General features: G+C 51.7%; 1 protein-coding gene across 2 annotated transcripts in view; it reads left to right on the top strand.

The window, feature by feature from the left end:
- GNG4 (G protein subunit gamma 4) overlaps nt 1–15,951 on the top strand; it is a 63,600-nt gene that overhangs the window by 28,515 nt on the left and 19,134 nt on the right. The window contains exons 2-3 of one of the 2 annotated variants that reach the window (XM_013048575.2): nt 3,843–3,936; nt 8,504–8,612. In XM_013048575.2, coding sequence (XP_012904029.1) covers nt 8,514–8,612 — 99 coding nt within the window. In that variant the 5' untranslated portion in view covers nt 3,843–3,936; nt 8,504–8,513. The remainder of the gene's footprint in view (nt 1–3,842; nt 3,937–8,503; nt 8,613–15,951) is intronic. The other variant, XM_013048576.2, reaches the window with a different exon arrangement.

Genomic DNA, 15,951 nt, shown 5'->3' with positions numbered 1-15,951 from the left:
TCGGGATCTTCCCACTCCGCCGTCTTCCTCTCAGTTATGTCATTATGAGAAAAGGAGAGAATGGATTCAGCCCCAAGTATCACACCATTACCATTACTTACTCACCTTCTCCCCTCAGACACTGAGCTCTATGAGGGCAGGCAAGTCTCCTTCCTCTTTGTGGCTTCAGAATCACTCACAGAAACCAACATAGACCTTCAGGCCAAGTCACGTTCTGTGGTTAGGGAACTAAGAACTGCGTGCTCCCATCATTCACCAGCACGACTGCTTGAACAACGTGCAGCACCACCCCCCACCTGACTGTAAGCTCTCTGAGAATAGAGACTATGATTTTGGTTCCTTAAGGCCCAGCACCACACCATCAGCAGATATGAAGGACTTGAGGGCATTACACTTCGCAACTGGGAGCTGAATTAGCTCTATGTAAGCATGAAACAGGAGAAGTCGTGGAGGGAGAATCAGCGTTGTTGTTGTAACACCCCCGTTAGGTCTCTCGTGCCTACATGAATCACAGTTATCAGCACATGGACAGTGGTCCTGTCCTGGGTTCATCCTGGGGACGCAGACATTAGTAAAACCAGCTTCTACCTTTGAGAGCCTCCCAGCCAGCTGGTGGTCCCATGGTGGATCTTTCTAGGCCTTCACAATGAGACCACAGCATTTTGTGTACAGATGAGCATGGTTTTTTTCTGTTTGGGGGGGAAAAAACGCTTCTGAAAACATCATGGCAGCATATTCACTGCTGGTAAGAAACAGCTTCTTTTAGCAGCAGATCAAGGAGGCCGGTCAGGAGCCAAGTTCCTGTCGGCGCCAAACATGCGTCTCACTTTGAGAAACAGCATCGATCCTGGGAAGGTGTCTCAAGCTTCTTCTGGGCCCGAGGCAGCTTGGTAGGCTGATTTCTGAAACACTCCGCAAGTGCCGGGTGGAAAATGCTCTGCAGATGCCAAGGGGACGAGAGGAAGTTCTCGTCCTTTCCTAACGTCTGTTCTCTCCGAGCCACCGGAGCCACGGACTCGGCTGAAGGAAGGTGGGGAGGTGGGCTGGGAGTGCGGGTAACATAAGGGTCCGGAGAACAGCGACTCTCCCATTCCCACCTCTGACTCCCACATCTCCAATAAAGCCTCTTCACCCTGGCCCCGGGTCCCTGATACAGCAGCCCTACGTCCCCCGCTCCAGCACAGAACCCGCCCCACTCTAACTTACACACGAATCACTCGGGTTAAAATGCGGATTCGGTTCCCAAGCTCTGGGGGGGACCCAGTTCTGTATCTCTAACACTCTCCCTGGCTGCAGAGGCCGGTCCGGCCCAAGCCCACCTGGATCTATCGAATTGAGAATCTGAGATTCACGTGAATCACATGCACACCTGAGCTTGACAAGCAGCAATGTAGACACAGACCAGAGCTGTGTCTTTTCAGATGTGCCTCGCACACTGGCAGTACCTGGGAAGTCAGAAGTTCTTCATCCGCAGAGTCCCTGACTTTTAAGAAGCCTTAAAGCCACACGATCGAGTGTGACTTCCGTGGTCTGGGGTGTGACCCACACTTCTCATCTTTAAGTGACCCCAGGTGATTCAGGGCACAGCAAAGTCTCAGAACCAACAGACTTGGGCAGTGGTTTGAGAACTCGATGTGTCAGAATCCCCGGAGAGCCCGCAAAGGGCACAGAGGTTCTGGGTCATTGCAGTGGGATAGAGCCAGGCCTGGGGTTACTGAGCTCCGGGGTTGTGCTGACAGCAGCCAGTTCAGGGACCACTGGGAGAGGGAGACCTTCCCCGCGATGGGCTGGGGAAGAGCAAGGGCCTGGAGAATGGTACACAGGCGCCCTGCTCTTCTCCATCCCGCCAGCCCTTGGGGCAGCCAGACCCGCTGCAGCCACTTGTCTCACTCGCTCACCCCAGCTTGTGACAAAAAAGTACGAGATGCCCCGTTCCATGAAAAGCAACAAAACAAAACCCGGGATGTTCCTGAATCAATCATTTGGGAGAGTGACGGGTTGAGTAAACAGGTTTCATCCTTGCAGGGCTCATCAGAGTCTTTACTGTGCTGGTGTGCATTGTGGTCCTCCAAAGGAAGGAGCAGAAGAATGACCAACCCTAGGACCAGGGACGCTTTTCATGGAGTCAGGCAAGAGCTTTTGCTGCACGAAGCCTCTGACCTCTAAGACAGGATGTGTCCAAGGACAAAATACATAATCTGCTTCATAAAGCAAACATCAGCCCTCTGTGTATTGTTCTGGTTCTCACCTGGCTTTTCTCATCCTGTTTATGGCATTTGTTGTAGGACATTTGCAGGAACTGTGGTGCGACACCCACTCAGAGGAATGTCTGTCTGCCTTCCTTTTAAGGATCAAGACAGTGAGAGTAGAGAGCATTCCCCGGAGCACACCTGACTTCAGAACAGATTAGAGGGATGCCTGGGGGGCTCAGTCAGTGAACCGTCTGCCTTCAGCTCAGATCATGACCTCAGGGTCCTGGGATCGAGTCCCACATCAGGCTCCCAGCTCAGTGGGGAGTCTGCTTCTCCCATTCTCTCTGCTTGTGCTCTCTCTCTCTCTCACTCTTTCTCTCAGATAGATAAGTAAGTAAAATCTTAAGGGGAAAAAAAAGGAATGCAGATTAGATAACTGAAGCAAGCAAAGGGCAGGGTGTGGAGGGAACTTGGGTTGGTCTGGCGGCTTGTTCCCCAGCCCCCCACGCACACTCCCTTCCCCAGGGGTTCGTGTCTGTCCAGAGGATGGGCAGGGAAGACTCCTGGAGCCTGGCTTTAAAGTCATCTGCCTAGGGTGCCTGGGTGGCTCAGTGGGTTAAGCCGCTGCCTTCAGCTCAGGTCATGATCTCAGGGTCCTGGGATCGAGTCCCACGTTGGGCTCTCTGCTCAGCGGGGAGCCTGCTTCCTCCTCTCTCTGCCTGCCTCTCTGCCTACTTGTGATCTCTCTCTGTCAAATAAATAGATAAAATCTTAAAAATAAATAAATAAATAAAGTCATCTGCCTACGGGGCAGAGTTTAGGCTCTGCCCCTCTAGGACAGCAGGCCTCCTCTCAAGGACTTTTCTATCTGTCTGTCTGTCTGTCTCTCTATCTCCCATTGGAAGATGGAGTGAGGGAAACTCGCAGCGGGGAAGTGCTGTACCCTCCGCAGTGGGCTGGGAAAAATGCACTGAGCAGGACTACACACATCCTTCCCCGTAGTCCAGCCCGTTGCTGGCCAAACTTTATTTTTGCTGCAGGGCCCCTGGGATCTCTGGGACATGGATGTTCTAGGGTGAGGTGTAGACGACCCCCAACGGGGACGTGCCTGTTGTCCAAGGTTTGGCCTCTCCAGCGGAGGGAGGCAACAAGTTCTTTGTCCGCAGAGTCCCTGACTTTAAAGAAGACTTAAAGCCACCCAGTCGAGTCACCTCTTCTGTGCTGAACGTCCTTCGGTTGGAATCAGCTTATTTCTAATAAGCACAGGAATAACCGTGGTTATCTCTGGGAAGAGGCCTTATCGTTGTTTTTTATTTCCTTTGATGTAATTTTCTCTCTCTTCACCTTTTTCTACAATCGGCCTCACTTTCTGTAATAAGGAAAGACCTCTAAACTGTTTGGTGGAGGTTGGCTGGAAGCGGGGTGGTGGGGGGGTGCTGGGGGAGGCCTCCCCACGTCCAGGCCAGGGAGGGCAAGGGCGGCCTGTGGCCCTGAGATGCTCCCACTCTGCGGTGTCAGACTGGGACTCCCCTTCCTGCCTGGGGCTACCCCCTCCCATGTGGTCTGCCAGCGGAGGCCGTGGGGAGGCGGGCGGTTCGGGGGACACCGGCTTCGCCGCACCTGCTGACCCAACCCTGCTTGCACTTTCAGGTGAGCCTCCAGGCGGGAGCCCCGAACCAACCTCTCCTCTGACGACCGCCAGCCCGTCCCTGCCCAGGCCTGTTGCTGTGCTGCCTCTCAGCCGGTGAGGAAGTGGCGTGTTCCGTCTGAGCACGGCCCGCTAGGAGCGCAGCTCTCTTTGGCAGCAGTGCCTGTGGGGGCCTGCGGGGAGGCAGGGCATGCAAGGTCCTTAATGTGGGGCCACGTCCTCCCACTGTCACTTTCTTCTAGCGATTGTCCCCATCCTGTCTCCCTCTCCACCTGCCACAGCAGAGGGCTAGCCCTTATGAAGCCTGTTCATGGCATTAGAATGTGAATGGACGTGCCCCCGTTGGGGGACATGGGGTGTGGACTCAAACCGTCTCCATGGGCGTGCGCCTTACGCTGCCCATCGCCTCCTGCCAGACCCTGAGCTGCGCACTGTAGGACGCAGCCCGAGAGACTCTCCCTGTGAAACCTGTCTGTGGGGGAGGGGGTTCCCGTGTATCCAAAATGGAAGGACTCCCTGACGGGGGCAGTGACAGGGCCTCTGTCCCTTGCATTCGGCTCATTTTCCCATCTGCCTCGTCTTCTCTGAAGCCAACAGCTGAGCTGGTCCTTCTCCAGGAGGCTGCGTGCCCATTGGCTTTGTTCATCTCCACTTTGTCTCTACTCCCGTTTCTCTTTTCGGGTCCATGTGGACCCACATACACACAGGCATGTGGAGAGCATCCATCAGTTCTCATGCAGGAACGGGGTCTGGATAGCCTCGAAAGGGCAGTTGTTACCCAGGTGGACACTAAGAGCAGCCTGGACTGGCGGGGAGGGAGGGCGTCACGGGCGCCCCTGTGGTTTGTCTCTAAGAGACACAGCTGCCACCAGCTCCACTTGGCAGAAGCACCGGCTGGTCTCCCCGGGTTTTGTTGCCTCCCACAGGGGAAGCCCCTGGCATCTCAGTCCCAAGCAAGACAAAGTTCAAGTTCACTTGACAGGTGAGTCTGTCCTGGGAGAACAGGATAGACCAGGGGGCAGGGGAAAAACTCTACTCTTGCCCCAAACACCTTACAAGGTCCAGGAGAGACAGCACGCTGGGAGCCACACCAGGGAATTGCTTCCTTCCACTTCCACGAAGCGGCTCAATCAGATCAAGTTATTTAATCTCCCTAAATAGGTCTCCTCATGTAAAAAGTAAGGGGATTGGGCCTGGACCTCTATGTTCCCTTCCAGTAGTATCTGGGGATTCGTTCAGAGCCGCACTATTCAATGTCTGGTCCACGGACCAGCAGCAGCCGGAAGTCGGGTAGAAATGCACACACTTGGACCAACCCCAACACGCTCCATCAAAACCTGCATTTTAGCAAGATCCCCAGAGATTCATACCGCCACCAAATCTTCTAAAGGACTTCCTTAGTGTTCTGAAGATGCATGGAACCAAGGTGACCTGACGAACAAAAGGAACAAAAGAGGACACGTGATCTGTAGCCGGCTGCCATTCTCCGCCTATGGTCCATGCCAGAGTCACTCAGGAGCTTGTGAACTGCAGTCCAGGTGTGGGTGGCAGGGGTGGGGGGCGGTTGTCACAGTCTAGGTCCTGAGTACATGTGCTGCTGTGAGGAAGCTTGCTGGCCTCTTGGAGGGAGACCATGAATGTAAGGACATGAAACCATAAGGGTCACGGAGGACAACATGAGGAACAACATCCTGTGAGAGGGTCTGACAGGACCGACAGGCCACAGAGCAGACAGAGGAGATGGAACGGAACAGGCTTGTCATCCTGTGTCCCAGGAAGGGAGCGCTCTGGCCTTACTTTTTGCAGCTCCACCATGAGTTACGTCGGGGTCCTCTGTGGGCATCTGCCATTGTCCCTTTTTTCTTAAGAGTGGAAATGAAGGGGAGCGAGGGTTTTCTGTTTTCTTGTCTATTTGTTTGAAGGTGACAGAAAAGACATAAATATATTTCTCTATGTTGAAGAGAGGGCACCCAGGGACACCAGCATTCCAGGAGAAAGAGGGGTGAGTAAGAGTGCAGACCCTGAGGAGGGACAGGCCACCACATATGCAGTGTCAGCCTTGGATGAAGAGGGGCTTCCAGCCGCAGGACGGGGCCTCAGCTGTGAAGAATAGTTTTTCACAGCGTTGAGGCTCAGAGGCAGAATGTCCAAGGTCCATCCGGCTTGGGGCTCTGGGCAGGTGGTTCCATGTGTCTTCTGTCTTTGTCCTGGGTCATTCTCCAGGGGCCAGTATGGCAAGACCCAGTCAGTGCAGCCAGAGATGGGGTTTCTCCTCTTGTGCCCCAACAAGGAAGGAAAACAAGGGGTGACCGGGGCCGGGAGTGGGATGGCGGCTGGCCTCGAGGACCCGGGAAGGCCGCCTGTGTGTCATGGGCACCAGTGCTGGTACATGGGGGCTTTCTGCAGTGGCATCTTGAAGCCCTTCCCTGGGAGGGTGTTGGATTTACATGGCAGGAAAGACACAACTCTTGGGAGGGAGTGACCATTGGTTGGATCGTCTGCTAGGTGACTGTGACACTAGGTGACCCTAGGGACGTGGTGCTTTGTGGCTGAGGAAGAGTAAGGGGGTGAGCAAGGAAGGCTCAGAGGTGACACTGGAGATGTGGACACCCCTGGTCTGGAGGGGACACAGAGGACGTGGCAGGGTAAGAGTCCATGCGTCCCTGGTGCTGGAGAGCCGGCCCCGCGCCCGCCAGCTTATCCTATGTTTGGGATGCGAGAACCCAGACTCGGCTCAGTGGGATCTTCTCCAATATTAAGCCTTTAGCCAGAGCTCTTCCGTGCTGCAGAGTGGGGTATGTTGACAATGTGCGCCTCTTCATCAACGGGGAAGAACGGGACACTAACTGGGTGGGATCGGTGCACTCCATGCGGCCAGCCTGGGGCTGGGGGAGGGTGAGGGCCTCTCTCTGTCTGTGCGGCCCCAGTTCTGCGGGTAGAAGTTCTTGTGCAGACGCGCCGCCCCCTCGTACACACCCCCATCCCCACCCCCGCACACTCTTGGTGCAGAGACCCCCTCCCCCCCCCCCGGCCCTGGCCCTTCCCCTGTGTCTTCCTTCTTCTCTCCTGCTGACCCTGGCCGCAGCTGCCCTCTCCTCAGTCGTGCCTGTACCCCTCTTCGGTGACCTCCGTAACTCCTAAAAGCCCAAAGTCAGGAGGAAAGAGGATGAGCTCTGGAATGGGAAGGGAGATTCAGGATCTGAAGACAATGATTGTCGGATCCTTTCTGGCGTGCATCAGGCTGGAGAGGGCTGGAAACCCTGTGTGTGTTTCCTCCTTCCTTTTTTGTAGACACACAGGCACGCAGATACACATGAACACACACATCCGTGGGGGCACAGCCACACACACACACACAGGCCCAGGTCAGGCACTCGGGCTTGGGGACATGCACAGGGACACACACCGACCTGAAACCGTGGAGAAACGCCAGCATGTCTCTCCACGGTGGGGTGCAGATGGCTGTTCGCTGGGTCCCCAAACCCCTGCTACTCCTGATTCTCCTCTTCTTCTTGAGTAGAAGTTCCCGAGCAAGACAAGAACACACACTTGTCAAACTCTGATTGAGGCAGCTGCTCTGTATCTTATAACAAGAGACTTCTACTTTTTGAAAAGTCGCCCGAGGATACATGAAACGGCCGCCATGCCCCACGTGGACCAGAGTTAGCACAAATGTGCCGAACCCTCAGCACGTGCTGTGTGCGCCGCCATGCTGGCCAGGCCTCTTCATACCTCCCTCTATGCCTTTGGAAGCCATTTGGAAGCTCCCTGTGTGGCCCATCTTCAGCTCTCAGGCCTCTTCCATGTAAAACTACTTGGTCCTTAGCTGGGGCACCTGAAACCACGGCATCTTTGTGGAAATCGATGCGGGAACCGATGCTTGCTTGTGGAACAGTGAGCATTGGAGAGGTTTCTTCGTAGTCGTGTGGCATCATTCCAAATCCGATCGGGGAAATTTCTTCCTTCTTCTAGAAAAAACAAATCTATGCTGGGGATAGGGGTGTGTGTATGTATGTGTGTTAATGCTTAAAAACAAACTCCCAGTACAGAGTCTGTAAGGTTTTTGGAATGAGAGTAAATTAAAATTAATAATAAAGCAGTTGTTTCCAGGGGAAACAGGTACTTAGAGCAGTGGATTGCCAGAGGGCCACATGAAACCGTGGAAAGAACCTGTGGCTGGGCTTCCCAGCTTTGAGTTTGGGTTCAGGATCCACAGAGTTTGGCCGTGAGCACTTTACCTGTTGGCTTGCAAAACCTCTCTGAGGTTTGCACTTCTTTACTTACAAAACAGAATTTAGTTTGTTCGTATGTGTGTTACTTAGTATGTTTTGCCAACCTTCAGGGCTGCTAGAAGAGTAAATGAACAAATGTGTAAGAAAATGATTTATTACCAACAAAGTACTGCACAAAAGTTAATGTGTTACTTACGGTCATGGGAGTACTAAAGCAACGCTGGGACCATATGGTCCACCCACCGTTGAGACCATCTTGACGATCGAGTGTCTCACTCCCATCACTCTAGAGAAGCATGTCTTTCCCTTGTCGAGGGAGGGTTTTCTCACCAATGCTCCCCGGCTGGGACAGAGAAGCTGTAGGCGGTGGGAGAGGGGAGAACGGCGAGGAGGGTCAGCCTCTTCCAACCCGTCAACTTCGCTTGTTTCAGGGGCAGCAGAATGAAAGACGTCATGTCCAACAACAGCACCACTAGCATCTCGCAAGCCAGGAAGGCTGTAGAGCAGCTCAAGATGGAAGCCTGTATGGACAGGGTCAAGGTAAGCCCGCGCCAGCCAGCCTTCCCCGCTGGCCAGAACCCAGCTCCCAGCATTCCTCCCACTTCCCTGTGAGAGTTAACTCGTCACCCAGCTGAGCCGCTGGCCAACCTTGGCAGCTGTAACATTTACAAATGAGTGTTTGCCTCCGAGTTCCAAGTGTGCTCAAGGATTCAAATGATGCAGAATACACAGTGTGCACCAATTCCGTAAGGAGCTGCCAAAAATAGACCCGTATTCCTCTCAGCTCTATTTTGCTCTGTTGTCATGCCAGTAAGCGAGAGGGAGATCCATCATCCATCATGCCAGTAAGTGAGATCCATCATCGTTTTCCTGCCCGATGCAGTGACTTCGAGATCAGACTCTGTTGGGTATGTTGACAGGGGCTGTTGGGAGGGAGGCACTGAACCGTGGGCCATGTTTTCAGACGTCCCTTTGGGGAAAGTGAAGAGAGGTGCCAGGCACCTCTCACCACGTTCATGACGCTGATGAGTGTAGATCCCTTCACGAGGGACCTTTTGCCAAGGCAAGATGAAATCACCTAAAGTCTCTAGATGCCACTCCGAAGCCAGCAGGGGGCCAGGCAGAGCCTGGAGCTCTCAGATACTGTGTGGGTTCATCAGCTGTCAGGAGTCTGACACCAGGAAACTCAAGTCCAGGGGCCTCTGGCACACAGAACAAGGGTCTTGCCTAGGCATCTGGATTCAAAAAGGACAAATTGCTGGGGACAATGGGTGACCCCTAAAGCCTTCTCCTGGCAGAGCAGACAGTCCCTCCTTGAGGTTCCTGGCACTGAGACCTCCCCTCCTGCTGGAATTACAGCCAGAGAGCATCAGCTCCTGCCTCTCTTGGGACAGTTGTGAGAACACTAGGGCTTTGGGGCTCGAGCTATCCAAGGGGGCGGTAAAGCAGCACAGAAAGTGACACAGCAATACATGAAGCGAGGGGGGAATACGACGTGATACAAGTGGGCATAAGTGCGCATGTACTGTTCGGGGCCTCTATGCTGCAGGTGCTGATTAGACATCAGCTACAGATTAGACATCTCTCCTTCATCTCTAGGCTAGAGCAAAGAGCAAGGAACCAAACAATCCTAAAGGAGGGAGAGGGGCCCCTGGGTGGCTCAGTCAGTTAAGCATCTGTCTTCCGCTCAGGTCATGATCCCAGAGTCCCAGGATGGAGCCCCACATCGGGCTTCCTGCTCAGCGGAATCTGCTTCTCCCCTTCTTTTGGCCCCTCCCCATGCTCATGCGCACGGTCTCTCTCTCTCAAATGAATAAATGAAATCTTAATTTAAAAAAAAAAAAAAAAAACAGGTAAAGGAAGGAGAGCCCCACTAGTATAGAAACGGATCTAAGAATGAGATCCACAGGACAGACGTTCTCCGAAAGGATCAGGGTGGTGGGGGTCTCGCTCTTCTGACAAACACGCCTGCTCTGCACTGGTGCGCCGCTGGGACGAGGACACACGGGCTGCCCCCTCCGCGCGCTCAGAGAAGGCCCTGCAGAGTCAGGAGCGGGTAGTTGGTTCGGAGGTGGTACCCGAGGGGCAGGGAAGGCTAGCGCGAGCTGGGCATGGCTCTTTTGAGGCAGCTGGTACTTGCCAGAAGAGCTGTGGGTCGTGCAGGGAGCGCCACTTTAGGCAGCCAGGGGTGCGGGGGAGGCGCAGAGCTGGGTCACAGAGGCAGACACACCAGGAAGTGGGAGCGGACTCAGCGAGGCCGTGTGGGAGACACTAGGGAGAACGACGCTAGAGCCCAACTGTCCAGCTCCATGGCCAGAGACTGGAAAGACCGTGGGCACTGGCCTTGGTCATGGGACAGCTCTCGTGCCTGGAGTCTAACCAGGAAGATAAATTCTGTATAATTTATTTAAAATTACACGTGTGACAGTCACCTTCCACCCTCACCCGTGATAGTAACCATCACCTTCACCCAGACAGTCACCGGATGTCCCCCAGTGAAGGGCTCTTTAAGAGTCACTAAAGGCCCATGCACAGGCTCGAAAAGAACGAGGAGAAATCATTAACCAACTCAGTCGAGCTCGTTAGATGGTAGCAGAAGGGAAGGTTGTTCCCGTGGTGATGGGTGAGGGAGACGCGGCCGTGGGATCCCAGCAGCAGGCTCTCTGTGGGCATCTCCGACTCTGTAGGGGTTCTGGGAGGGGCTGCCGATGGCCTTGGGTGTCACAGAGGACCCAGAGCTTCCTGACGAGAGAGGTGGCCCCGAGGGATCACATGCCCACTGTAGCTTTGCGGTCACACGTAGGGTTTCTCCTCTTGCTCACCCAACCTTGAACATTTCTTTATTTTTTAAAAAAATACACTAAGATACACATAACGTGCAATTCGCCGTTTGAACCATCTGCAAGCCCAGTAGGATGAAGTTCACAGAGGCTCCTGCAGCCGTCCTCTCCGCGGTCCGTCTCTGGAATGTGTCCCGACCTCCAGCAGACTTGCTGTCCCCCACATACCCTCCCCCCGCCCCTGGGAGCCTCCAGCCTTTCCGTCGCTGTGAATTTGACTGTTCTGGGAAACTTGTTCCTACAAGAATCGTGCAGTGTTTGTCCACACTTCACTTGGTGCGTGCCTTCGGGGTTCGTCCACACCACAGCGTCTGTCAGCACGCCCTTCCCCTCCACAGCCAGAGAAGATTCAGTGGCACGTCCCACCTCTCACCGACCCATTCACCTGGGGACGGTGCTCATCGTCTCGGGCTGCTTCTGCCTTTGGGCTCTTGTGAAAGTCCTGCTGTGAACAAAGGTGCGCAAATGTTTGGAGTCCCCGGTTTCCGTCCTCTTGGGCATATACCCAGACGGGAGAGCGCAGGATCACACAGTAATTCTCTGTGCAACTTTCCAAGGAACCACCACGCTGGTTTCCATGAAGGCTACACCCCCAACGACACAGAAAACTTCCATTTCCTCCACATCCTCGCCAACACTTATTTTTTGTATGATAGCCATCTTACTGGGTGCGAAGCTCGTGCAAAAGGTGTTTAGACACCTCTTGCTTTGAGGCATAGCAGGGCTTTGGGGGCAAAAGTCTACTTGATGCAACTCTTGGCAAAATTAGGTGTATATTGTTATCAATTAGCCAGATGATAAAAACAGAATCTGGAGAGACAGAGAAACCATCAAGAGCACTCCGCACTGACCCTAGTAAGGGCCTTGAGGAGGGAGGGAAGAGGAAGAAAGTCACCAGGGAGAAGTGGCCTTTCCAGAATGGATGAGGGGTCAGTGCAGGAGAGGAGAGGGACAAGAGGAGCCTGGAGGGGCAGTGACAGAGGACAGGTACATGACGGAGGTGAGGGGCACTTCCTAGAATTCACTGAACTCATGCGGAAAGTGATGGGAATGAGGGGGCAGAGGCTGTGACATGGGAAGGATGAGTGAGTCCTGCCTCTCTCTGGGCCCCGGAGTGACAGGAAGCGTGCTGCGGGGGGGAGGGGGGCGCATCTGGAGGCTCCAGTGGAAGAAATTGCAAGCGCGGGTCGCACAGAGCTGGCTCCAGGTGGGAGCACAGCAGATGGGGGCCGGCAGATGGGGGCTGACGCACTGCACGGGCAGGACAGGTGTCGGGCACCAAGCAGGAAAGGACCATGGTTGGCAAGGTAGGAAGCCTACCACAGAGCTACCTCTGGGCTTTGCAGTTACCGTGACTGGAACAGTGTCCAGCGTGGAGGAGGGAAGGGAAGGATGGTGCTTGCTGCTCCTGAGAGTAAAGGGGGTGACTCTTCGGCCGGGGGGGGTGGGTAGAAGAGGAAAAAAGTAACCGCACAAAGCAGTTGTTTGGGTTGTGAAGGTAAGAGAAAGGAATACGTCGAGCTCAGAGAGGTGTGGGCAGTTCATGGCAGGAAAAATGTAGCCAAAACGTTCACTATGGTCTTGAAGTCCTGTATGTCCCCCCCCCCAAACATCATCTGCACAGAAGCCCAGGACTGACGTCGGCTTTGTCCCAGATTTTCCAGGGGACATAGGAGGGAGGCTCTATTATGCAGCCGCAGCCGGACCTCAGAGCCACGCACAGCTGGGTTCTGAGACCCTCTCCCCACCTACCTCAGCGCCGTCTCTACTCTCCTTTCATGTTTGTTGGGTCCTTCCCCCACTCGCACCTGCTTCCCAGCATCCGTGGGACCTTCTCTGTCCCACCTAGAAGCCCCTCAGCGTGTTGCCCGACAAAGATGGGTGTTCTCTTTGAGACAATTCCACATAGAACTCGTAAGGCCTCCCAAAAAGCAAAAAAGCTTGGCAAGTAATACTCAGGATCCTAAAAAAGAAATAAAGAACATACATATGACTATCATGGAAACTAGTCCTCAGGAAAAGAATACCAGCGCCGCCTCCTTTTTCTCACCCATGAGAGACTTAAGCTGCGTAAAACTGCACTGGCAAAGTGCATTATAATGACAGTGATCACTGAGCAGGGAGAGTTTGTGAAACATTATGGAAGACATGAGCTAAGCAAAGCGTAACAGGTTTAAGTGAAGAAAATGGTCTCCAGAGCCAGCTCGTCCAGCCCGACAGGAGAACAGGTGTGGAGAAGATGTCCCGTGGGGAAGGTACAGGGGTCCCAGGCAGGCCCAGTCACAGGCTCCCAGGAAGGCTGTGGAAGCCACCTCTCCACTGGGCACTGCTAGGTGTGCTTTGATCCTCCTGCCCCTGGCACTGGGCATTGGGCCAGCCCCTGGGACTGTGACTTGGTGGGCTCTGCAGGTGGACCACACCTTTAAGCAGACCTAACTCTAACTCTCAGCTGGGACTGGGAAACAGCTGACAAACTTGCCAAGTGACTATACCCAGTCTCTCTCTCTCTCTCTCTCTCTCTCTCTCTGTCAGTTGCTCATTTGCTCTCACTGTGGGATGTGCTAACAATCCCTAATAGCACTGTCATTCAGCTAAGACTAATTTTATCACCACGGGCTTGAGATGCTGATTGCTGACAGATAAATCAACCTGTTTTATATCATCTTGCATTCAATGGACTACGAAGAAACAAGGTCAGAAAGAGCAGTGTCAGTTGATGAATGCTCTAAAAGCTAAAGCCCCAGAGACAGTAGCAGAAGCAGACGAGTGTGGGAAGCTATGGACATAGAAGAAAAGAGATCATATCGTGACAAGTAATGACTCACAATCCTTCTCCTAACAGTTAAGAAAAATTTGGAGAAAACAGTTTGAAAAGAGAAATAGAATAGCCTTAGAGAAAAAATGAATTACTTGCATTTACTCTTGGGCATTGAGGTTTTGTAATTTGGTGTTTAAAAGAGAAGAGAACACACGATCAGAGACACCTGGCTGTTTCCATCAGTTGAACGTCTGACTCTTAATTTTGGCTCCAGTCCTGGAATTGAACCCTTCATCGGGCTCCACACTCAGCATGGAGTCTGCTTGTCCCTCTCCCTCTGTTCCTCCCCCTTCCTCAAATAAATAAATAAAGTCTTTTAATAGATAAATAAATAGTAGAAGAAAAAAGAATAATCATCAAAAAATATTATAGAGGGGCACCTGGGTGGCTCAGTGGGTTAAGCCTCTGCCTTTGGCTCAGGTCATGATCCCAGGGTCCTGGGATCGAGCCCCACATCGGACTCTCTGCTCATCAGGGAGCCTGCTTCCCTGTCTCTCTTTGCCTGCCTCTCTGCCTACTTGTGATCTCTGTCTGTCAAATAAATAAAATCTTTAAAAAGAAATATTGTAGAGACAACACACAAGGACACAAGAATTGAATTTGCAAGTGTTGAAGATATATTTTACATATACTCTGCTTCTTCTGTTTAGAATTTTTTTTTCAAACCGTAAATATATGAAAGTAAGTTGGATATATCTCAAAGCATATAGTATGTGTAAGGCTTGTAAAGGAGAGAGAACATCCAGAAGCTACGAGTGAGACAAAGAAATTAGGCACCCTATTCTGAGGCCTTTAATTCCTACTCTAAAAATAACACTATTTCTCTGTTCATAAAAATGGTGCTCATTTACTTTAGAGAATGTTGGAAAATAAAAGTATAAGGAAGAAAGTCTAAATAATTTCTAAGAACTACATTTCCATGTTTTTTCCATCTAGCCATTTGCCTGTTTTTCTTTTTATAAAATTGTGGTGATTACATTTTGCAACCTGACTTATCACCAAATAGTGTATTGTGATGACATGTCCAGGTCAGTAAATAGTCTCCTGAAATGTCATTTTTACTATCTCTTTCCTCCATCACCTGCTATACAGTAATTTATTTCACTGTCTCCTATCCTTGGGACAGTTCCCTTATTTCCAATTTTGCAGTATTACTTTTTAAAAAGCACAGCAGAGGAACACTTGGGTGGCTCAGTCAGTTGGGCATCCAACTCTTGATTTTGGCTCAGGTCATGATCTCAGGGTCGTGAGATCGACCCCCATGTCAAGCTCCCTACTTAGCATGAGTCTGCTTGGGATTCTCTCTCCCCTCCTGTCTTTGACCCTTCCCCTGCTTTCTTTCTCCCCTACTCTCTCTCAGATAAATAAGTAAATCTTTAAAAAAAAAAAAACACATAAGAGTGCATACATTTTTTCAAATTAGTGTTTTTGTTTTCTTTGGGTAAATAGTAGTAGAATTATTGGATCATATGGTAAGTCTATTTTTAATTTTTTGAGGAAACTTCAAACTGTTTTCCACAGTGGCTACACCAGTTTGCATTCCCACCAATAGCGTACAAGGGTTCCTTTTCTCTACAGCCTCACCAACACCTGTTGTTTCTTGTCTTTTTGATTCTAGGCATTCTGACAGGTGTGAGTTGATCTCTCATTGTCATTGTGATTTGCATTTCTCTGATGATGAATGATGCTGGGCATCTTTTAATGTGTCTGTTGGCCATCTGGATGTCTTCTTTGGAAAAACGTTCTTAAGGTCCTCTGCCCATTTTTTTATTGGACTACTGGGGGGGGGGGTTGGTGTTGAGTTGTGTAAGTTCTTTATATATTTTAGATACTAACCCTTTATCAGATATATTGTTTGCAAATATCTTCCTCCACTCAGTATGTTACCTTTTAGTTATTTTGATTGGTTCCTTCCCTGTGCAAAAGGTTTTTATTTTGGTGTAGTCCCAACAGTTTATTTTTGCTTTTTGTTTCTCTTGCCTCAGGAGACATATCTAGAGCAATGTTTCCATGGCCAATGCCAAAGAAATTACTGCCTATGTTTTCTCTTAGGAGTTTAATGGTTTGGGGTCTCACAGTTAGGTCTTTAGTCCGCTTTGACAGTATGTTTGTGTATCGTATAAGAAAATGGTCCCGTTTCATTCTTTTGCATGTAGCTGTCCAGTTTTCCCAGAGCTGTTTTTTGAAGAGAGTGTCTTTTCTCCATTGTATATTCTTGCCT

This window comes from Mustela putorius, unplaced genomic scaffold, assembly GCF_011764305.1.
Source record: "Mustela putorius furo isolate JIRA1106 unplaced genomic scaffold, ASM1176430v1.1 tig00001075_pilon_pilon_pilon, whole genome shotgun sequence".
Taxonomy (NCBI): Eukaryota; Metazoa; Chordata; class Mammalia; order Carnivora; family Mustelidae; genus Mustela; species Mustela putorius.
This window is presented reverse-complemented; position numbering and strand designations above follow the sequence as displayed.